Consider the following 25,000-nt stretch of genomic DNA (forward strand, 5'->3'; position numbering starts at 1 on the left):
TTTTCTTGTTTAAAATTATTTTGCTATAGAAAATTGTTGGGTCTTCTGTGACCCTGATTAAAATTTTATTATGTTTATATTTGAATCTTTCATTTATAGCTATGCTTATTTTAGTATTTGAGTAATGCTTTTATGAATCCAAATGTCCTTCTCTATAGTTCCTGCTCTTTTGTGGAAGGGCAATGGCTTTGTTTATGAAGCTGTTTTCTTGAGCAATCATTTGTTGTCAGTCAAATCTAACAATAAAAATTCACATTTGTTCTGATTTTTCATCAAATTTCAGGGAAATCCACAGTGATCATGGCTTAATTTTATTTTCCAGAATAATAAAGAAAGCTACTACATAATTTCCTCATGGTTTACAGCCTTACATTTTTATCTCCTGCTACATGTATATAGTTCCCAGTTAGCATTAATTGAAATTATATGTATGTATCAAAGGACACTGGATCCTTTAATATGGTTTTAGGTATATGTGTTTTGGAAAGAGTAAAATGTGTCTATCTTTGAAATTGAGAACGCTGTAATACTTTTCATAAGGTGAAAATCCTCTTTTAGCATTTAAATTATTTTTTTTTTCTTTCTTTTGGGGAACCAGGCTTAGTGCTTAGTCCTAGAACATTTTAAAATAAAAGTTCAGATTATTTCACTAAATGAGCTTTGGTTTAAATCTTTTGAGGATTAATAGAAAACATTACATGAACATTACACGAGCATGAACATTGTACAGGAAGTGCAGTGAAAGTTATTGTGTAGTCATTGCTCCTTGATTAACAAGAATGATAAATTCTTAGAACTAAAACCACTAAGCCCCTTCCTGTGCAAACACCCAGTAGGTAAGAGAGCTTTACTCCTGGAATAGCGAAGAGATGGCCTTACACTTCTTTTAATTATTGTCTCATTTTCTGAAGCTTCTCTATTGCATGTTTTCAAGTGCTAAGGGTTCTCAGGAGCTGAAATAAAAGGATTCACTGGTAAGGATACTAGAGAGCAAGGACTATATTTTGTAGTACTTCTCTATCATAAAGATCTTCAATAAATTCAAACATAAAAATCAGACCAGCAGTGAAGAAGGCCTATTCTTTTAGGTAGCATACTGGGTTTTGGTAGTTCCAGATTAAGAACTTTCATGCAATTCAAACTTTAATGTAGCTCTTTAGTGCAACAGTCTTATTTTTCCCTGTGTTAAAATGAATCATAAATATGTCATTCGTAATTTAGCAGGTCCTGATCCTATCAGTATTTCTATACAACTTAGTAGCTGCTGACATGAATCTGACCCCTTTTGCAGTAATTAATTGAGATAAATGCATTTTCTAGGCTGATGTCTGAAGCATGCAGTTTTGGAAGGGACAGCTTGTCTTTTGATATACACCACCATCAAAATGAGAGGAACAGTTTATTTGAGTTTGATGGTTTTGCTATGATAAAGAACAAGATGGTTCAGTTAGCCACATAGGGACAGGAGGGAAGAATTCAAAAAAGAAAGCCTGATGACTTTTGGTCAAGCTGTCAAGAAATTCTTGTGTTGTTCAGTTTGCAGCTTTCTGAAATGGACACTAATGGGCATTCACATTGTCAGATATGCCAGCAAGGACTTGCTTTCTGCCAGCAATGGCAGTGATATTTGGACAGAATTTGAGGTAATTGTAGGCATGTATATAATCATGTAAGTGAGGCATATTTGTCTTATGTCACAGCGGAGCCAAGGAAGTATTTAGCAGGCAGTAAGTGAAAGAAGGTCAGGGAGAGGGTTATCATTCTTGACATTGATGTGTTCTTTGTTGTACAGCATAGCAGAAGCTGAGCTCTGAAGAGCACGCAGTGAGCAATCCTTGTCCTTTTTTGATTGCTCGGACTTGACATTTAATGTTTTCAATTTTTTTTTTTTTTTCTGTTAGGTAAGGAAATGCAAAAATAAGGCTTGGTTCATGAATGTGAATAAGGCTTAAGATGTATCTGAACACTGGATTCTCAAATTAGTGACAATCTAGATACTAGAGTTTGAATTACTGACATAAGGTACTACCCTTTGCGTAACGCTGGAGCAAACAAGCAGCTTGTGTGGATGCATGTCACAGCTATTTAGTACCTATATTCAGAATGTTTTTCCAGATACAGATACATTTATGGTATTGCAGAATACAGAGTAGTCGACCAAAAGAATGATACTAGAAAACTGCAAAACCCCCAAAACTACTGAAGTTAATGGTGATATCCTCATGCCTATTTGGAGCATTACATTTCCACATAAAGACCGCACATTAAGTGCCTAGTGGTCATGTGAATTCACCATAAAATAATCAAATAGTTGATAATATTGATAGAACATCAAAATTTGTAAATTCTGTGGTAGAAATTGCTGAAAGTGTTTAAAACACGTTTAGATATTTTCCTAAATTATACATTCTAAACCACAAAGGACCTACTTCAGGAAGATTCTACAGCTTGCTAGTGTTAAATTATTTTTATGTTATAATTAGAAAATACTTAGTTTAATAACTCTTGTATCTATAGTTATGAAGACATGATATCTTGATAGCTGTCACTCAACATTAGAATGACTTGCCATTATTATTGCTCATTCCTGAAAAAAGTGAAATGTGGTAAGACTCAAGAGCACATGAGACAATGTACAGGATTATGGAAGCTATTTCCAGGAAAGAAAAAAAATGTCTTGGCAATAACAGTTTTAGGTGAAAGTATAAAAGCTATTTAAAACTCCTGTGTGGTTGATTAGGAAAAATGTATTTCCTTCAACTAAGCCTTGACCTGCAAAAAAACTGATCGGGAGTGGATGAAGTGGGAAACACAAAATTCTTATGTGTGCATTTAAGATTTGTAAGGTGTTATATTTGAGTGATAAAAAAGTTTAGGGCATAAAGTTAAAACCCTGTCTGTATCAAAATGTGTAAACAGCCTTATCTGAAATAAAATTTTACTTCTGTAGAAAGACTGTGGTCTCAGTATAATATCGGATATTGTTTCATGATGAGCCATCTGGAACAAGAGTCCAAAATGTCAGATATGAGAGTAAAGTCAAGTATCATGCCATTTCTGTACTAACCACTCTGTCAAGTTCTGCTTACTGTCACCAAAGGGGTTAGATTTCATAAGACAACAGTGAGAGTTGTAGCATTTAGTCAGTTGTTTTTTCATACAAGTGAACTGAAGGACACACAACATCACACTCAGGAAAGCATTATTTTTGTCTGATTTTTACAGAATTTTGGGCTAGTAAGTTCTGAAGACCTGTTCTCACAAATTGTGAAAATAATTTCCATTATATATTCCATTCTATACATCATATTTTACTAAAATAAAGGAGTTACATATTTATGTTTCAGTAGTAACTTTAATTAATAGATGACTTCACAATTAAGATTTTTACTTTAAATGAAGATTTTAATATTATAAGAGGAATGAGATTCTGTTTTCAAACTGTAAACCAACAAATTCTGCTGTTGGCAAAGAAAATCTTAAAAGCACGGAATTATTTGTTCTAATCTGCAGTGTCTCAAATGTCTTGTTCATTTGGAGCATTTTATCTTAGATAGCAGAGTTGATGTTTAATTTTCAGTTGTACTAACTACCAAACTCTTTAGGTACGCAGTCAAGAAAAAATAGAAACGTTCTATGGACTCAATGAAAAGCAGAAGCTGATACTTGAGGTTGCCAAATTCAGAAAACCACATTTGAAATTGTTAATCCTGGAGAGTTGTAAAACTAATCTGTTAGCTGACACCTGGGTTAAAGATATTTAAGAGCAGACTGTCCTGTCATACCTATGCAATGATTTAGTTTTGGGTTAAGAATACTAAATTTAACATGCCTGAAATTCTTTATAGTTGATGGAGTTGTCTAAACTAAGTAATACCCTTAGCCTTTAGCTACTGTTCCAAAAGGCTGTACCACCTAACCTCAGTATTTCTGTTTGTCTGTTGTTGAAAAGAGACAATATACATAAAGTGTATCATTGAATCTTTCTCTAGAATTACCATATTACCATACCGGCTGAAGACAATAAAACGGCATTGTATGTAATAGCAACATGACATAGTAATTGGTACAGTCACAGTATATAATCTTTGTACTTCAGTCATGCCATTTGTATTCTGCAGGGCAGTTCTGAAACATTCTGTTTTAAACAAAATTTCAGTTTTATTCTGGAATACATTTTTAATTAATGTTCTGTTTTAAAAAAAAATAAAAATAAAAAATGCTGTGGATAGAGTTTTTACAGCAGGAAATAACAATGAAGAGCTGTTGTCAACTTACCTGTTTTCTTGTGTTTACTTTCCTCAGCTGTAGGCCTTGCTGCCTGTCCTGAACCAGTAATTCCTAGCAATGGGATCAAATCAGGAGATAGATACATGGTGAATGATGTTTTGTCATTTCAGTGTGAGCCAGGATATACATTACAGGTATTTCTTTCTTTCTTTCCTTTGATTAATATACTGTGGAATACTTGCAACAAAATAATAGAGCCACCCAAATCCTATTTTAATGAAGAGGCTGTAGTGTGTCCATAGAAATGATTTAAGTAGATCCTATGTGAGTAGTCCCATATTATAAAGCTATGAATATATAGCATATTTGGCCCTCAGTAAACCTCTGCCTGCATATGTTGTCTTAGGCTATCAAGCAGTAAAAAAACATCAAAATGGACAATGAAATATCATGGTTAAAATGTTTTCTCTAGAAAATGGTTGTAACACTATGCTTATTGAAACTGTACTGTGATTTCCCCATTTTTGGAATTGGTTCCTCTAGGTGAAATTTTAACCTCAGTTATGTCATTGAATTTTTTATTCTGCTCAGAAATTGTAGAATTATTTTCAGAAACAGTTTTTATTCATGATAAATATACTCTTAAAAATCTTTCAAGGAAAGAAATAATCCAAATTAGTTCACAGACTGGGGATGCTCACTGTTCATGCACTGATTTAGTTTCCAATGGTAGACATGTTATCAAGCTGGTGTTTGTCACAGCACTAGGTATATCTAAGATCTGAAAACTTTTTTTCTTCCCTTATTTATTCCTCTACTGTATTTGTAAATATTCCATCACCAGTGCGATATATTGAAAACACTGGAGTTCAGAATTTTTTGGGTGGTAATAGGTCCCACACAAGACAATGTAAAAAAGTACCACTGTACCAGAGAAAGCAAAGCATCACAACTTTTGCTCCAGAGAAGGATAAAGTAGTCTGTCCTTATCTGATGTTTGCCAGTTCAGTGCACCATCATATGTAAGCTTATTCTTTGATCTCAGTATTCCTTACCATTCTCCTAAAATTCAGACAGGATTCAGACTGAACATCTTATCTCTAGGCTGGCTGTGGCAACAGCTGCACTTGAAAAATCTCTCTAGGTAAACAGCAATATGCTTACCATTTCAGTCATATAGTACAGCTATTGGGTCAAGTCTTTTACCTAATCTATGCTCTTTAATAACATGAAAATTAACAGCCTCTGTCAGAAGCATCCCAGATCCATAGCAAAAAAGATTCCATTGTACAACTACCCTAATTGGAAAAAGATTCAATACTCATGTACAGTAAAGCCTACTCTACCCATCCTCAGCACTTGCTGGTCATTTAATGGTTCAAGGATTGCTTACGAGCCAGCTGATGGTTCACAGATAAACTACTTAAATTTTTCTGATTCCAGCAAAGGAAAATCTAATGTTATTCTGAAAATACCTACTGGTTTAAAACCTCTTTATTTAGGACTTTATTAACTTTATTTCTGCTATTCCATTTCTCCTGCTAAACAATTTCTTTCTATTTCAAAGTAGGATTAAATGAAGTATACGATGAAATGCCATATTCTACAGATACCTGTATGTTTCCATCGCCAAGGCAAAGTTAGGTGAAATTTGATCTTAAGTGGTATTAATTTGTTAGAATGGAGTGCTGGCATGCTTTTGGCCTAGGTGAAGCATCACAGTTCAATAATAATCACAAGCCAGAGAGTATTCCTGATAGGCACTTTGTTTTGGACTGAATTCAGAAGAAAAAATCTTTGACTTAATATTCTGGATCTATTTTTACTTAGAAAAAAAATCAGAAATGTGAGTTCATAAATACAGTATTAGTGTAAAACAATTGTGTGTTTGTGAGGAAGATATCTGCATATAAACTATGTTAATTCTTAACTTCTATGTATATGACTGTTGCAAACCACATGACATCTTTTATTTATATGGAGGTCTTGTCTTTTGTCCTTGAATATGACTAACTGCACTTTTCTTTTTATACTTAAAGGGATTCTATAATGAAATAATTTCTTAGAATTTCATAGCATAGTTTCTTAACTGTATTTCTTACCTCTGTTTCCACGCATATGCAAATTTGGTATTAACCATGTAATTTGACATAAAACCCCCTAGTTTCATGATCTTGTCTAAAGTGTAAAACAAAAAACCTTAAATATCCAAATTCAATAGTTCAAATATTTTCAAAATATTAATGAGGATTTCTATGCTGTATGAACTCTGCTGTAAGGAAGTGCATACACATGTATGTATAGTGTACTGCTCAGACAAGTAAAATGGCTCCAAGTTAAAAAGGAAATAATGAAAATGAGGTTCTGTGAGCACAGTATGTTTGCTTTTCAGCAAATACAGATCAGCATAACTTTTTCAGTCTAGCTGTGAATTTACCCTCAGTCTTTAGAAAACATATTCACAGCTAGCAATAACAATCAGGTGGGGATTAGTTTATAATTGAGACTTACCAGAAAAGTCATAGAGCTCAAACTACTACCTGGAGATGCGTAAGAAAGATAATTGCTAGCTGTAGGATTAAGTGTCTCCCCTCAGGAGGGGACTTTAAAAGACTGAAATCAGAGTGTACTCTTGTTGGGATGAGGCTTGAAGCCAGAGGAATAATTTCATTTTATTTTTCAAAAGATTTTTATAGTCCATTTTACTTTTTTCCCTAACTGTGGTAGTTAAATTATGGCTTCCCCCCGACTCACATCAGAACATGCAATCATAGAAGACTAGGAAAAGAGAATAAAATAAATCAAGGAATATTGCTTTAAGTAAATTATTCAAAATCTCATCTGTTTTGCAAGTAACAAAGATGATACAGTAAGTGCCTGCACATTTTTCCATTAAAAGAAAAAGGCTTCATTTTAAACGAAATCTTCTATTGAGTTGTTATAAATTTGTAGTATTTTAATACGAAGAAAGACTAATTTATTTTTTCTTAATTTTAATGAAAGCTGATTATTTTTTTTTCCCTTCCAAGCCATTTTTGAGAATGTTTCAGTTTGTCTTTCAGAAGCCGATTGTCTAAATATGCTTAACTACATTATTAGTTTAAGTGGCTTATACCATACAACTCCATACAACTCCCTGTGAACTTTATTCAAGGTAGCATGTGTAATTCCTTGTTTGTAAACGTACCAAATGATGTGGAAGTCATTTAATTAAATGGTTTTTCCTTTACTGCAGTTTATTTCTTTTTTTTTTTTTTTTAATGAAAATTTGATTTCTATGGACAAGTAATATTTAAATAATTCTTCATATTATATTAATTAAATGTACTACAATACTAAATATTAGATTCTTAATACACTTGATAAAAACAAAGAAGAGATGGTAAATAACATACCCAGGTTTGTATATCCAAATTACTGAAAGAGAAACTAAACCTTGCCCTCAGTCCCATGCCTCAATCTTTGTATTGGGTTCTTTCACTCCTGACACTTTATTCAGTTTTACCATTCCAACAGCAGAATGCATAACCTGAGCTCCTCTGAGGACAGAATTGATTAAAAAAACTTGTTTGTGCTGATGTCATCAGTTTTAACTGTATCAGTACAAGGAAAGCTGGGAGCATTTTGCAGTTCGTCCTGGGCAGCCACCCTAAAGGATGTGGGAATAGACTTTGCAGGTTACAGACGTCATTTTTCTTGCTCTTGTGATGTTTCTTAAAGGTAGGCAGAGTAAATTAAACATGACAGCTAATATATGTACTTTTATAGCTGTCCGCCTAGATGCTGCATGTATGCAGTGAGTCATGTTGTGAGGCCATGTGAGAGTTCAAGACCTGCTGGTAACCGTGGATGACTGTCTTGATATGGTCCACATCCATACCATCTGTAGCAAGCAGATGTGGAAAAAAATTCCTCTCTTTGTGTGTACTGCTCACTCAGCATAATAACTGATTCACTCCAGATTGCAGCCTGAAAATGAACTAGGGTGAGAACCCTGGAATTGAAATAGAGAGCATGTAGTCCATATGAATGACCATATTATGAAAGCAGGTAGTCAGCTGCTTCTGTCTTGTAACCAGCCTTAAAATTTAGTCAAAAACATCGAGAAGTTTTCAAGTTATCAGAGGAAGAGTGGTTTAAAAAATTTATCCAGTAGAAGAAAAAGTATTTGAAAATAGAGTTTAAAAAAATCAAAAAAGTAATTATATTGCACTTGGTTGATAAAATAAAAAACTCAGATAAGATGATCCAGGAGGTCCTCTGTAGCTCTGCCTTCATGAAAAGTCCCATAATGGGTTTCTGTAATCTAATATTTTGCCCTATCCGAACAGGGTCGTTCTCATATTTCTTGTATGCCAGGAACAGTTCGACGCTGGAACTATCCATCTCCTCTCTGCATTGGTACGGATACTTGCTATTTTCAGTGTGTTCTGACCATCACTCAGGAAAAACTCCTGGCTTTGTCATGCCTATTGTTCTTTCACTTAATTCTGTTTAATTCAAAACTTGAGTTTCCATTTCCATCTGTGAAATACAGATTATTTTTTTTCTTTATATATAGTGTATATGCTATTTAAAAAAATACTATCAGTGGGAAAAGGAGGAAACCTGGATGTTTACCACTGTTTAGCTTGTCTTGAATACTCTGCTTTGATTCAGGCTGAATCTTTTTCAGAAGGGACAGGAAGTTAACACATCCCTTTTGTAGCATGTTCAGCTTAGAGAAACTTCTCAAGAGCAAGCCAGGTCATGCAGGGAGCCTAGGAAACTTCTCAAAGAAGCAGGCAGTCTGTCTGTAGTAGAGGCAAGCTCTGAAGCCAAACCTTCAGGAGTTATGGAATGAAAGAGCTGAAGGGAACCAGAAAAGGCTGTCTCTTTTCATCTGAGAAAGCTGTTAAACAATGCTAAGTGAAAAGCAAAGCTATAAAATATTTCCTTTTTAAGCATATCAAGAACTTACTCAGCAGATGTGAGTTTTCCCTATGTAGAAAATAAACTTGCTCTGTTGCATTGTTTCTCGGTTAAACAAAGTTTAAGAGAATTAAATTTCTGGTGACTTTTGCATGCACATTTCAAGAAAAAGTAGGAATGGAGGGGAAAGAAGCACAGATCCATAGTAAGATTTTATCACTTCAGCTTTGAAATACATTCTTCAGCGAATGCTTTTAACTTCAGTATTCAGTCAGCAAAAGCTGTGCCTTTTAGCTTCATATCTAAGAGGAGTTTAAAAGACTGGGATGATACTAAGCAATTTAATGTGAAATGGTTTTAAAGATTCCTTGTGAAGTTGGGCCTGTATATTACATTGTTTTGTCAACTTCTACAGAAGCAGTCACTTCTGATTAATGTGAAAGCAGTGCAGTTCCTTCAAATCAGTTTTAGAAATGGAAATTTTATTCAGGAAGGTGTATTTTGGGATTTGGCTGGCATGAGACTTGGGCTAATTTTATGCGTTACCTTGTATATTAAGTATAGTTCCTGTCCAAAAACTATGCTTTGGGGCTTTTTGTGTTTTTTTTGTTTTGTTTTGTTTTGTTTAGTTGTTTTGTTTTGTTTGTTGCTTTGGTTTTTGTTTTGTTTTATTTGGGGTGGGGGATTGTTTTGTTTAGTTTGTGGGTTTTTTTTTTTGTTTGCCTGGGGCTTTTTTCCTCTTTAGCTCATGAAATGTTGCTATCCTGGAAGCTAAAATACCCGTAAGAAAAGAAACAAGCCCTTAAAATATGATTCCTCTCTTCCCTCCTCCAACCTTTGGAATGTTGATTTTTCTAGAAGTGCAAACCAAAGTCTGTTGTTTTCACTAAGTAATGTATTTATGATTGGAGGGAGGTAGAGATATTTGAGAAGTTCAAGACTGATGTCTTAGCTTTTTAACACAGTTCTTCCTTTCTTGATTCAATTTCTTGTGTGGTCTGACCAGAAGGCTATTTTAATTTTTTCGGTACAATTATCATAATGCACAGTATCAAAGTATCTCAGGTCATGCATCCCTGTAATACTTGGCATGAAAACTCGTGGGCTTTAATGTAATGATTCCTCAAATAATAAATATAAATTAGAAGTTATTAATTTGATTTCTTGATGTTGCTCTTAATTTATATTATTGTCCTAGTGAAAGTGTAAACTCAGCCACTTCTTTACAAGTTGCTTCACTTATTTATAATTTAGCTTTATCGCATCCTAAATGACGCAAATGCCTTTTCAATCTCCAAACACATGAACTGGCTGAAGAAAAGCATGCAGATAGTAAGCAAATTTTTTTTTTTTTTTTTTCTTCTTCGTGAGGAATGTCTTGACTGTGATAAATTCACTGTTTAGGGGGCATGGGGTAAAATGGAAAATCCATTTTTCAATTCATTGTATATTAAGAAATAATATTATTGAAAGATGCAGTGACTTTCTTTTTATTTTTAATAGCTAAATGTGGTGGAACACTTACAAGCATGGGTGGTGTGATCCTGAGCCCAGGTTTTCCTGGAAATTACCCTAGTAACTTAGATTGTACATGGAAAATTTTATTGCCTATTGGATATGGTAAGTAATCTTTCCTTTAAGGAACAATTATTTATAATCACCAGATTTAACTATATATAAGAATATTTTAAATTTCAGTATGAAATAGATTTTATCCAGTGAATTCATTTAAAAATGGTTGCCAGTTTAAGAATACATCTTTGTAAAAGCAGCTTTTTGTTTGTAAAACTCAGCCAGTTTCAGAAACTTATTTCAGAGCAAATGAAATCTGCTGCTTGAAGATGTCAGATGAAGATAATGTAACTTCTAAATTAGTGACTGGTCTTCTGTTTAATGTCCTTTCATTGTTCCCCAAGTGACTTTTAAATAGTATTTCTTACATTCTATGAAAATGGACAAAACCTTATTTCTAGCGCTATGAATTTGGTTAAAATCATTCTAAAAGTGTATTTCAAGTCCCAGGTAACATTTTCCAACTTAGAAGCTTTCTAGGTTTGCATTAAAAATATTGTCATACAGAAAATACCTTTACAAATAAATAGGAATTAGGTTGATAAGGTAGTCATGGATGACAAAGGATCTATTAGTGCAAGTATAAAACACAGCCTTCTATCATTATTGGAAATAAGAAAGGAATAAGTTTTCTTGCTGTGAAACAGTATGCCCTGTACCGTGAATTCAATGCTAATAGCCAAATAAGAAAAACAATTTTAAAACGTCATTATGAAATTCACTGTACCCATCTCTGTAAATGAATTTCTTTTCCATGCTTTCCATTTGCATTCATGTGGTGGTTTAACCCCAGCCGGCAATGAGAACACTCGCTCACTCCCCACCCCCCGGCTTCCTACCCTCTCTCCCGGAGGGATGGGAAGGAGAATCAGGTTGAGATAAGAGCAGTTTAGTAACTAAGGTATAACACAAATCACTACTGCTACCACCAATAATAATAATGATGAGGGAATCAACAAGGGAAGAGAATACGACCGTTCACCACCTGCCGACAGATACCCAGCCCAACCCAGCAGTGATCTAGCCCTTCTGGGTAACTGCACCCACTTTATATAGTGGGCATGGTGTCCTGTGGCATGGAATACCCTTTGGCTAGTTTTGGTCAGGTGTCCTGTTTCTGCTTCCTCCCGGCTTCCCCTCCTCCCTGGCAGAGCATGAGACTCAGAAAGTCCTTGGTCAACTAAAAACACTGGTGTTATCAGTGTTGTTCCCAGACTGAAAATCAAAACCACAGCACTGCACCAGCTACTAAGACTGAGAAAAATTACTGCTACTGATGAACCTAGGATAGTCTTCTAATTGAAATTAATGTCTTTTAAAAACCTTTAGGAAAAATACATGTTTATGTTTGTGTTTAAAATGTGGTTATTTTAGACATTTACATTTTTCTAAGTAACTGATAAATCTAGTTTTTACTTTCAAAATGCAATTTTTTTCTATGCTGAATATTTACAACTAGTTGTATAAATTCCTTCTCAGTAATTAAATATGGATGATTCAATTTTAAAGATACTCTGCGCTCAGCAGAGACTATTTCAGAACAGTAGACTAATATTGCTTAAATACCTAAACACCTATTTGGGGTCTATGTAAATATGTCATTTACAATGATCGGCTTGTCACTTTAGTAACTTAAGTATTATATCAAATGGCTGCTTAATTCTTTAGAATTTCTATGCTGTTTATATCCAGCATACTCACTAAATGCTGATACTGGTGAGGATCACTAAATGCTGATACTGAAGTCAAGATGTTTCCAAGCTGCTTGGTCTCCTACTTCATCTTAAGTCCTGAGAGCATTGTAAAATGAGCGACTTCACTCAAGTCAGACTAACTGTATACATCATACAAGATGATAACATCATGCAAGAGATGGCTGTTACGGAGACTTCAATATGTTCTATGTGTGCCTCACTTATTTATAGCATTGGAATAATTTTTCTTATTCAGCATCTGAAATACTTGTTTTTATATCTTGCACTCTGCATAGGTCAGAGAAGTAACTAGAGTCTATCCGCTATTGTTATGAGTGCTCTGTAACAACTACTTTATTTGGTAACTTTTTTAGTTCCTCCTGTAAAGGAAAAAAAAACAAAAAACTAAAATAAAACAAAAAAAAGCAAAAAAAAAACCAACAAACAAAAACCATGAAGTCCCTTATACACAAGGAATATCAAACCACAGAGGCAAAGAAATAAGCTGTAGAGCAGTACTGAGTTAATGACTTGCCCTGATGATTAATCTATAAAGTACTCTTCTGGAATGACAAATTCATTCTACTGCTAAATAAGAATTTAAAGCAGAGAGTTAATTCGTTGAATATTTTACATTGCTTTGTTACCTCATTCAGTATTTCTGTTTTATTCCGTTCCAGCTAATTCTTCATAGTCTAGCAGAGTGAAGTTAGGCCCAAGCAGTGCAGTTGAAAGTTACTTGGTACTTCTTGGCTTTCAAACCAGGGGTCCACCCCCTATCCCTCTTTTGATATTATATGTACATATAGTTTGAGAAGCCTGAATTCCAAGTCCTTAGTCCACTGAAGTAGTTCCAGAACTTAAAAACAGCTCTTCTCATGGGATTAGGTTTACAATTCCAACTGTTCAACATTTTGGGAGTCGTCTCTCTCCCTTTCATTTTGTGAGAATGGCCTAGTTCAGCTGCCTGACTTCCAGAGAGGGTTTGTGGTCAATGATCCTGAGTAAAATACCTGTCACCAGCCTGGAGTTCAGTTCATTTTACAGAACTGCATACAGAGTAGAATGGCTTTAAAGACACAGTGGTCCAAGCTGGAGGGAAGAGGAGGCAAATATGGGTGATGTGTCAGGAAAAACAAGGTAGAATAAATAGAATCATAGAATCATAGAATAGTTAGGGTTGGAAAGGACCTTAAGATCATCTAGTTCCAACCCCCCTGCCATAGGCAGGGACACTTCACGCTAAACCATGTCACCCAAGTCTCTGTCCAACCTGGCCTTGAGCACTGCCAGGGTTGGAGCATTCACAACTTCCCTGGGCACAACCCATTCCAGTGCCCACCACCCTTACAGTAAAGAACTTCCTCCTTACATCAGATCTAAACTTCCCCTGTTTAAGTTAGGTATGTGAACTTCTGCCTTTGAAAGGTCACTCTGTTAGTGATCAGTCAGTGACGCTGATCCTGAGCTTCTGTAAGAGACCTGGCTCAGCTGCAGTAGTTCTCTTGAGTCCTGACCATGCCATGGCACAGCAGGATTTGTGATGTGCGCCTCCCTTGAGTGTTTCTGTTGGCTGGCTTACAAACCTGATAACTATCTGTTTGTTGACTTTATGACTTCCTTTAATTGGTCCCTTCAAGGGTGGTTGTGATATTTATTAGGTACCAAAAAATTAGAAGCTCCAACTCTTGCAATATTTGGTGGCTATTTTATTAATTTAAGCATTCCACTTTGAATGGTGACTAAAGTATAACTATAGTGCCTATAGCTTATTTTTTTTTTTTTAATTTGCATGCTCTCGCTTTAAGCAGCATAGAATCAAAGACTGGTTTGTGTTGGAAGGGACCTTAAAGGATCTGATTTTTTCTTTCTTTCTCAATGCTGCAGGTGCGCACATTCAATTTCTGAATTTCTCTACCGAAGCAAATCATGATTTCCTTGAAATTCAGAATGGACCTTACCATACCAGCTCTATGATTGGACAGTTTAGTGGAATGGAACTTCCATCACCGTTGCTTAGTACTACTCATGAAACACTTGTCCATTTTTACAGTGACCACTCAGAAAACAGGCAAGGATTTAAGCTGACATACCAAGGTAAGTAGGAACCATCACATGAACTTTGTGGTTAAATAGGAAAAATAAAAAAGTTTAATTTTTAAAAATACTGCACATACAGGAAATAGCATTTTAAAATCTGTTAATCCATGTGTTGAACCTTTTTTTCAACTGAAATTGTGTTGAATCGGAGTCTGTATTTTACTGACATAAAAACCTGAGGCTAAAGTGATGTCCTTTGCCAAATATCGCAAAGTTGATAGCCCTTTCTATCCCATTAAGGTGTACTGTTACTGGACTATACTGCTAATATTCACCATCTTGTTTATTTTTTCTTCTCCTTTGTTCTCTGTTAGAAATTTTGTTTGCCTTTTGGTAAGTCATATGTCAAATCAATCTTAGCCTAATTTGCTTGGATGACAGGACTTAGGCTGTTGTGATGTCTGACTGTCATACTTCTTGATATACTTCTGTTATACAATTTTGAAAGCATTGGCAAATTTCTGTCAAATTTCGCAGTTCCTAGAAATATATGAGAAAGCAATATTAGTAACATGGATGAGAGAGTCCTGAAATGGTGCCCTATTGAGAGGAAAGGTACGGCATTACTCCATAGATACTAATGCGGTTTGGCTTGTTGGCTACCCAATTGGAATATACCTTGTCACAACTCATTTTAATACACACTGTGTCTTGCCTAACTGCTATTCATGTGATACAAATGTGAGAGGGAGATAAAGTATGAGAAGTTGGCATGGGTGTCACATGCAAAATCTTCTGTGGGGAAAAGGAAGCATATCGTATATCGAAAGCTGAGAATTTCTTTTTAGTCAGTAAAGTTGTCCAAGTCAGTTAACACAGAAGAAAATCATAAGCGATGTAGTTGAAATTGTTACCTTCCTCCAGTCTACCTCATTTTTTTTGTATTTTGATCACCTTCCTGGTGCTCCTATGGAGCCTAACATCACCAGCTTCTGTTTTTTTCATGTAGAACTGGAGAGGCAACCATCAGCATCACAGGCTCTTTGCTGGGGAACATATGATGTTCATAATAGGTATTTTTTCCTTTTCAGTCTTGAGTTCCACTTCAGTTACTTAGTTTTGCATTTTTCTTACAACAATCATCTTCTTTCTTGCTGGTTCCCAGCCAAACTTTCCAAGTTGTTTTCCCCAGCTTCAGTTACTATAAAAGACTATTGACAGTTAAGCAGTGACTTCCAGGGCTTGACAGGCCTTTAGCATGCATTGTAGTTGCAGAGCATAACCTAAAACATGTTAGACAGTAGTCACTTGCCTGCTAGCAATTGTTAAAATGGAGAAAGACCACCTCAGGACAAGGTAAGTTCAGACATATCCGAGTTCTCTGAAATCTTGCAGTCTCAGGAACATAAATGCATAAAGCCTAATCACATTTTACCCTGACATAAAACTTCTGTATTTTGTTACAAGGGCTTTGAAGTGCAAATAAAGTAAGATAATGCAGAAAAGCCTTAATCATTTTTGTGTCTGCTTATACGAATGTAGTGCCCAGGTGGTGGTAAACAGAAACTGTATCCATATTATGTAGATTGTCGTGGTTTAAACCCAGTCAGGTAATTCGTTCGCTCACTTCCCCCCTTTTGTTGCCCTCCCCCTGCTCCCGGAGGGACAGAGAGGAGAATCGAAAAGAATGCAACTCCCACAGGTTGAGATAAGAACAGTTTAGTAACTAAGGTATAACACAAATCACTACGGCTACCACCAATGGTAATAATGATAAAGGAAATAACAAGGGAAGAGAATACAACACCTCAGCACCAGCCGACCGATAACTTGCCCCCCTCAGCCCAACCAAGCACCGACCGATACCTCCTCCAACCCTGCAGTCTCCCAGCCCTTCCGGCTAACTCCCAGTTACATCCTGGGCATGACGTGGTGTGGTATGGAATAGCTCTTTGGTCAGTTTGGGTCAGGTGTCCTGTCTCTGCTTCCTCCTGGCTTCCCCTCCTCCCTGGCAGAGCATGAGGCTCACACACAAAGTCCTTGGTCAGGGTAAACATCACTTAGCAACAACTGAAAACATCAGCTTCACCAACACTGTTCCCAGGCTGGAAGTCAAAACACAGCACTGCACCAGCTACCACAAAGGAAAAACATGACTGCTACTGCTGAACCCAGGACAGTAGATATATGGCAATATACATTAAAAAGACCCTAAACAGCCTTTGTTTATTCACTTGCTGACAAAGCAAGTTACTGAATACATCCATGCTCCTGGCCAGGTAAACCTAACAGTTGCTACACCAAAAAAACCCAGTCATAGAATCATAGAATCATAGAATAGTTAGGGTTGGAAAGGACCTTAAGATCATCTAGTTCCAACCCCCTGCCATGGGCAGGGACACCTTACGCTAAATCATATCACCCAAGGATTTGTCGAACCTGGTCTTGAGCACTGATAGGGATGGAGCATTCACAGCCTCCCTGGGCAACCTATTCCAGTGCCTCACCACCCTAACAGGAAAGAATTTCCTCCTTATATCCAACCTAAACTTCCCCAGTTTAAGTTTTAACCCATTTGTCCTATCACTGCAGTCCCTAATGAAGAGTCCCTCCCCAGCATCCCTATAGGCCCCCTTCAGATACTGGAAGGCTGCTAGGAGGTCTCCACGCAGCCTTCTCTTCTCCAGGCTGAACAGTCCCACCTTTCTCAACCTATCTTCATATGGGAGGTGCTCCAGTCCCCTGATCATCCTCGTGGCCCTTCTCTGGACTTGGTCCAACAGTTCCATGTCCTTTTTAGTTAAACTTCATGAGGTTGGCATCAACCCACTTCACAAGAGTGTCAAGGTCCCTCTGGGTGGCATTCCTTCCCTCCATCATATCAACTGGACCACACAGCTTGGTGTCATCGGCAAAATTGCTGAGGGTGCACTCAATCCCACTGTCCATGTCAGCGACAAAGATGTTGAACAAGACCAGTCCCAACACCGATCCCTGCGGGACACCACTCGTTACTGGTCTCCAGCTGGACATTGAGCCATTGACCACAACTCTTTGCATGAAGCCATCCACCCAGTTCTTTATCGACGGAATGGTCCTTCCATCAAATTGATGCCTCTCCAATTTAGAGACAAGGGTGTCATGTGGGACAGTGTCGAACGCTTTACACAAGTCCAGGTAGATAACATCAGCTGCTCTACCCCTGTCCATCAGTTCTGTAGCCCCATCATAGAAGGCCACCAAATCGGTCAGGCAGGATTTCCCCTTAGTGAAGCCATGCTGGCTGTTACCAAGCACCTTGTTGTTTTTCATGTGCCTCAGCATGCCTTCCAGGAGAATCTGCTCCAAGATTTCACCAGGCACAGAGATGAGACCGACTGGTCTGTAGTTCCCCGGGTCATCCATTTTCCCCTTCTTGAAAATGGGGGTTATATTTCCCTTTTTCCAGTCATCGGGAACTTCACCTGACTGCGATGATTTTTCAAATATGATGGCCAACAGCTTAGCAACTTCAGCTCCTTCAGGACCTGCAGATGGATTTCATCAGGACACATGGACTTGTGCACGTTCAGATTTTTAAGATGGTCTCGAACCAGTTTCTCTCCTACAGTGGGTCCAAGGTCTTCATTCTCACAGTCCCTGCGTCTGCCTTCCAAGACTTGGGTGGTGCGGTCAGAGCCAGTGCAGCCTTTGCCAGTGAAGACTGAGGCAAAGAAGTCATTCAGAACCTCAGCCCTCTCCAAATCCTGTGTAGCTAGTTCGCCCAAGAGCTTCCTGAGGGGGGCTATGTTCTCCCTTGTCTGTTTTCTATTTGCTATGTACCTGTAGAATCCCTTCCTGTTATCCTTAACATCCCTAGCCAAGTTTAATTTTAACTGGGCCTTAGATTTCCTAACCTGGTCCCTAGCTTGACAGACAACATCCCTGTACTCTTCCCAGGCTGCCTGTCCTTGCTTCCACTTTTTATAAGCCTCTTTTTTTCATTTGAAATTTCCTCAGCATCTCCCATCCATGGAGGTCTCCTGGCCCTCCTGCTGCACTTCCTTCTAGTTGGGATGCAACACCCCTGAGCTTGTAGCAGGTGGTCCTTGAATATCAACCCACAGTCTTGGACCCCGCTCCCTCTAGGGCTATATCCCATGGAACCTTACTAAGCAGGTTCCTGAAGAGGTCAGAGTCTGCTCTTTTGAAGTCCAGGGCAGTGAACTTGCTGCACGCTCTTCTCACTGTCCTGAGGATCGAAAATTCAACCATCTCATGATCACTGCATCCAAGGCTGCCCTGGAGCGTCACATTTCCAATGAGCCCTTCCCTGTTGGTGAGCATGAGGTCAAGCATGGCACCTCTCCTTGTCGGCTCCTCTATTCCTTGCAGAAGGAAGTTGTCTTCCACACAATCAAGGAACCTCCTGGATTGCTTGTGCCGGTGTGTACGGTCCTTCCAACAGATGTCAGGGTGGTTGAAGTCACCCATGAGAACAAGGGCCTGCGAGCGTGAGGCTTTTCCTATCTGTCTATAGAGTGCTTCATCTGCAGGTTCTCCTTGAACAAGCAGTCTGTAACAGATCCCCACAGTAATGTCTCCCATAGCTGTTTTCCCTTTAACCCTGACCCACAAACTCTCTGTTAACTGATCACCTGTCCCTAGACAGACCACCACACACTCCAGCCTATCCCTAACATAAATAGCAACTCCCTCTCCCTGCCTGCTGCCCTGTCTTTTCTAAAGAGCCTGTAACCTTCCATTCCAACACTCCAGTCATAGGAGCCATCCCACCATGTTTCTGCAATGCCTATTATGTCATACCCCCGTAGACGTGCACACATCTCTAATTCCTCTTGTTTGTTCCCCATGCTACAGGCATTTGTATAGAGGCATCTGAGGTGAGCTCCAAATGAAGCCAGCTCGTTGGCTGGAGTGGCGAGGATATCTCTACATTGCTCCGAGCATTTATTATAGGTGCTGGCAACTGACTGGGTGTGTTGGGATGGAATGATGCCCCCTCCCCCAAAATATCTAGTTTAAAGCCTCCTTGACCAGTCTGGCAAGCCTCCTACCAAAACTGTTCTTTCCCTTCTTTACCAGACCAGCTCCACCAGCCCCCACTAGACCTGACCTACAAACTTGGGTCCCATGTTCAAGACACCCAAACCCCTGACTATGACCCTTTTAACCATTTATTAACCTGACTAATCCTCCTAGCTCTTTTTAGGTCCTCCCCTTTATCCTGGAGAATTGACGAAAAGACTATCTGAGAAAAGTTGAGTAGGCAAAAAGAGTCCATAGTTGCACTCACAATCACCAAACCCATTCTAGTTTCTTAATGAATGTGTTGCATATCACCTGCTACAAGCTCAGGAGTGTTGCATCCCAACTAAAAGGAAGTGCAGCAGGAGGGCCAGGAGACCTCCTTGGATGGATAAGGAGCTACTGAGAAAAATTCAAATGGAAAAGGAGGCTTATAAAAGGTAGAAGCAAGGACAGGAGGCCTGGGAAAAATACATGAATGTTGTCTGGCAAGCTAGGGACCAGGTTAGGAAATCTAAGGCCCAGTTAAAATTAAACTTGGCTAAGGATGTGAAAGATAACAGGAAGGGATTCTATAGGTACTTTGCGAATAAAAGACAGACTAGGACAATGTGTTGGGACCAGTCTTGTTCAACATCTTTGTCGGTGTCATGAACAGTGGGATTGAGTGCTCCCTCAGCAAGTTTGCCAATGACACCAAGCTGTGTGGTTCAGTAGATATGCTGGAGGGAAGGAATGCCATCCAGAGGGACCTTGACACGCTTATGCATTGGACTGATGCCAGCCTTATGAAGTTTGACCACACCAAGTGCAAGGTTCTGCACCTGGATCGAAGCAATCCCAGGCACAACTATAGGTTGGGCAAAGAAGAGATTCAAAGTAGCCCTGCAGAGGACTTACAGGTGTTGATTGATGAGAAACTTAACATGAACTGGCAGTGTGCGCTCACAGCCCAGAAAGCCAACCATATCCTGGTCTGCATCAGAAGGAGCGTGACCAGGAGGTGATCCTGCCCCTCTACTCTGCCCTGTGAGACCTCACTTGGAGTATTGTGTGCAGTTCTGGTGTCCTCAACATAAAGGACATGGAACTATTGGACCAAGTCCAGAGGAGGTCCACGAGGATGACCATGGGACTGGAGCACCTCCCGTATGAAGACAGGCTGAGAAAGTTGGGGCTGTTCATCCTGGAGAAGAGCAGGCTGCATGGAGACCTCCTAGCAGTCTTCCAGTATCTGAAAGGGGCTTATAAGGATGCTGGAGAGGGACTCTTCATTAGGGACTGTGGTGATAGGACAAGGGTTAACGGGTTAAAACTTAAATAGGGGAAGTTTAGGTTGGATATAAGGGTGGTGAGGCACTGAAATGGTTTGACCAGGGAAGCTGTGAATGCACCATCCCTGGCAGTGTTCAAGGCCAGGTTGGACAGAGCCTTGGGTGATATGGTTTAGTGTGAGGTTTCCCTGCCCATGACAGGAGAGTTAGAACTGGATGATCTTAAGGTCCTTTCCAGCCCTAACTATTGTATGATTCTGTATTGGGAAGTGCCCACACAACTGCATGGCTTAATCCATTAAATTTACATTAAAATGGATTTAAGATTAAATTTGTCCTTTTACTGAATGGTGCTAAACTTGGTTCAATTCAAGGACTGCTTTTTCCGATACTCGCTAGAATGCAAGTCGTGGCATTAACGTAGCACACTTTCTTTGCAAGGTAGATGCCTTCTTATAAAAATACCAGCCTAAAGCTAAAGGGAGATTGTTAATAGGTATGCTTATTCAAACAAACTTCCATAGCATAAAAAATTAAGTTTTCTAGGGATCTTAGCATTTTATGAAGGATAAGGCTTTTTGATACCTCCTCATCTCAGGGGAAAGCAAACAATATGAATATTGTATAGTGAATGATAGAATTAATAAAGCTTTTTCTCAGTTTTTCTACTGACTTGCTGAAGGCCGAAAAGTACTTACAAGATTGAAGCTTAATATAGGCTGGGATTGTACTCTGGGCACATTATTCTTGGGAGGAAGAAAAGTGTATGCGCATTGAGAAAAGGGAAGTATTTGCTTCCCATGCTTCCAAGCAGCTAGTGCTGATTCTAAAGCATTATCCTGTGAATTCTTATAACACAGCATTTGAATATATAACCTAAATCACCTAGGTATTTCTGAATGCAGGAAAAAGCTTTGTCTGCTTAGCAGAACCCTGCAGCTCTCAGTACTGTTGCTGGCCAGCTGCTTGTTGTTTTATGCTCTGATGTTTTCATGTTTTCTTATCACTTCAGCCTTCCAATTGCAATATGTAAGTAATGGTATGTATTCGGTTCTGATCAGACTGAGTTGCTGGATTTGTATGTGTTGGAAAAACCTTTAATTTCACCTGTGGCAAGAAGGAAATTAATACCAGTTACCTGTTGAACTATCTGAAACAGTTAAGATAAATTTAATTAGATAACACTATTATTTATTTGTAAGATAATGAGAGGACTTTAGAAGTGCCTGATTTTTAAAATAGCAACATTAATTTTAATTCCACTTTTTCTGTTGTTGAAATAAATATTGTACTTTTTAATTAAAAACAAAGAAAGAAACAAAAAAGGCATTGAGAAGGGATTGCTTTTGTTCTCACTGCTGTGTTTTTGCTACTTACGAAAAGCAGCAAAGGCAGGAAGCAACCAGAAGTACTTAGATGAACATTTTTAAACTGCGTTTGACTGGTAATCATCTTGAGGTTTTGAGACAGTCACATCTGTCAAATCTCGGTATCTGAGATGTAAACAGCCTGTGCACACTAGGTCTGAGGGGAAGAAGAATAGTCCCACAGTTTGATTGACAAGCCAAGTTAGCTAATTACAGGCTCAGGATACTCTGCATACAGCTATAATGACTCAAAAATATATGCTAGTCAGAATAAATAAATAGTGTTTATGGACTCTCAGAGATTCATAACATCATTTAGTACACAGAAGAACACAGTCTAATGGCTGTTAAGATGCATTTGTGGTTTTTAATCCCTGGCTATATTATTTACTGTTACCACAGACTTTCAGTGTTTCTGGGACATCTTTTTTCCACATAGCTTTCCCTTTAGGACTAGGGCTTCTTTGAGGGAAGCAGATAAAATGTTTTATTTGTACTATTTTATCTGCTTCCCTCAAACAAGCCCTACTGACTCCCATTACTGGGGGAATCCCATTACTGGAACTCTAAAAGGATGTTCTGTCTGTTCTGAATTTCAGTATAGTGTATAGCTGAGTATGAGGTAAGAATCATAACCTGTTGTACTGGGAGAGCAGCATGTTCCAGAAAACAGAAAAACATTCTAATTGCACTCCCTTTCTCCCACAAGCACACTCATGCACACACACCACATGATGTGAGCATGTTAATCTGATGACCTTTTTTCAGCAAAAAGACAATTATGATGGAGTTTCTGAGTCAATTCTTGAAAAGGTCTTGTGAGAAAGTATAGCATATGTTATCAGGCCAGGTGTTGTCCAAAACCTGACAAATAAAGGTTACTAGCTTGACAAATCTTTCCCTAGATGTACAAAAGCTGAAATGAAGAAATCTGTCACTTTAGGATTAAGTGGAAGTACAGCTTCATTAGGTACATTCTTTTGAACTATAGCTTTTCTAGCTTTTGCCAAAAATCTAGTCCAGACTCTTCTCTTGAAAATTTTTCACAGTGAGAACAATCAGCTGTTGCAATAATCACCCTGGGGAAGTGGTGGACTCTCCAACATTGGACATTTTCAAGGTTCGGTTGGACAGGGTCTTGTCTAGACTGTGCTTTGCCAAGAAAGATAGAACTAGATGATCCTTGAGGTCCCTTCCAACCTGGTATTGTAGACTTTGTTTGAAAGATGGAGAGAGCATTTTTATCAAGGCCTTTAGTGACAAGAGAAGTCATGACATAATTGCCATCACAGAAATGTGGTAGAACAATTCACATCATTGGAGTGCTGCACTGGATCACTACAGGCTCTTCAGAAGGGAAAGGCAAGGAAAAAGAGGTAGCGGGGTTTGCATTGTATGTCAGGGAGTGCATCAACTCCCTTGAACTAGTGTTGTGAGTGGAAAGGCAGAATGTTTGTGGGTGAAGATCAGGGGGAAGGCCAACCAAATTGATATCCTGGTAGGAATCTCTTATAGACCACCTAGACAGAATGAAGCTATGAATAAAGTGTTTTTCAAACAACTGGGAGAAGTTTCAAGATTGCTTGCCCATGTTCTTGTGGGGGACTTCAACTTGCCAGATGTCTGCTGGTAGTAGAGTAGAGCAGAGAAGAAACAAGGAGGTTCTTGGAAGATGTGGAAGATAACTGCCTAACCCAGCTGGTTAGTGAGCCAACTAGGGGAGATGCCTGTCTAGATTTGGTGTTTGCAAACTGAGAAGGACTGGTGGGTGATGTGATGGTTGGAGGCTGTCATGGGCAAAGCAATCACAAAATGATTGAATTTTCAGTCTTTGGAGAAGTCAGGAAGGTCAACAAAACCTTCACCTTAGACTTCCGTAGAGCTGAGTATGGCCTGTTCAGAATGCTGGTTAGCAGAATTCCTTAGGAGACATTATTGAAGGACTAAAGGGTCCAGGAAGGCTGGACACTCTTCAAGAATGATATCCTTAAGGTGCAGGAGCAGGTGGTCACTATGTTCCAAAAATCAAACAGCTGGGGAAGACCAGCCTGGCTGGACAGGGAGCTACTGCTTGAACTCAGGAAAAAAAAAAAAAAAGAAAAAGAGAATTTATCACCTGTGAAACAAGGGACTATCACCCCGTGAAAAGTACAACGATGTTAAGTTATATAGGGAAAAAGTTAGAAAGGCGAAGGCACAGATGGAACTAAAACTGTCCACTGCCAGAAAAAATAGTAAAAAGTACTTTTACAAATATATTAGCAATAAAAGGAGGACCAAGGAGAACCTCCATCCTCTACTGGGAGAAACCTAGTGACTGAGGATGAGTAAAAGGCTGAGGTACCTAATGCTACCTTTGCCTCAATCTTTAATAGTCACACTAGGCATCCTCAGGGTACCCAGTTCCCTGAGTTGGATAGCAGAGATGGGGAGCTGATTGAAGTCCCTGTAATTCAGGAAGAAACTTCCTGCTCCACTTAAACATGCACAAGTCTATAGAGCTGGATGGGTTACACCCAGAGGTGCTGAAGGAGCTAGCAGAGGAGCATGCCAAGCCACTCTTCACAATTTATTAGCAGTCCTGGCTTAGCAGACAGGTCCCAGAGGATTGGAGGTTGGCCAACATGACACCTCTCTACAAAAAGGGCAGGAAGGATGTAGGAAACTACAGGTCTGTCAGGCTGACCTCAGTGCTGGGGAATGTCATGGAGCAGATGATCCAAGTGTGATCATAAAGCAAGTGCAGGAAAATGGGAGGATCAAGCCCAGTCAGCATGGGTTCATGAAGGGCAGGTCCTGCTTGAACAATCTCATCTCCTTCTACAATAAGGTGACTCACCTGGTTGATGAGTGAAGGGCTGTGAACATTGTGTATTTAGTACAA

At 38.6% G+C, this 25,000-nt stretch overlaps 1 protein-coding gene across 1 annotated transcript in view; it reads left to right on the top strand.

Annotated features, from left to right (window-relative positions):
* Window positions 1–25,000, top strand: part of CSMD1 (CUB and Sushi multiple domains 1) — a 1,163,462-nt gene that overhangs the window by 1,008,949 nt on the left and 129,513 nt on the right. The window contains exons 38-41 of the mRNA XM_061460659.1: window positions 4,306–4,424; window positions 8,562–8,631; window positions 10,645–10,761; window positions 14,295–14,504. Coding sequence (XP_061316643.1) covers window positions 4,306–4,424; window positions 8,562–8,631; window positions 10,645–10,761; window positions 14,295–14,504 — 516 coding nt within the window. The remainder of the gene's footprint in view (window positions 1–4,305; window positions 4,425–8,561; window positions 8,632–10,644; window positions 10,762–14,294; window positions 14,505–25,000) is intronic.

The sequence above is a fragment of the Pezoporus flaviventris genome, unplaced genomic scaffold (genome assembly GCF_033815535.1).
Source record: "Pezoporus flaviventris isolate CSIRO_AGI_PZ_B2104156 unplaced genomic scaffold, CSIRO_AGI_Pfla_v1 ptg000031l, whole genome shotgun sequence".
Lineage (NCBI taxonomy): Eukaryota > Metazoa > Chordata > Aves > Psittaciformes > Psittacidae > Pezoporus > Pezoporus flaviventris.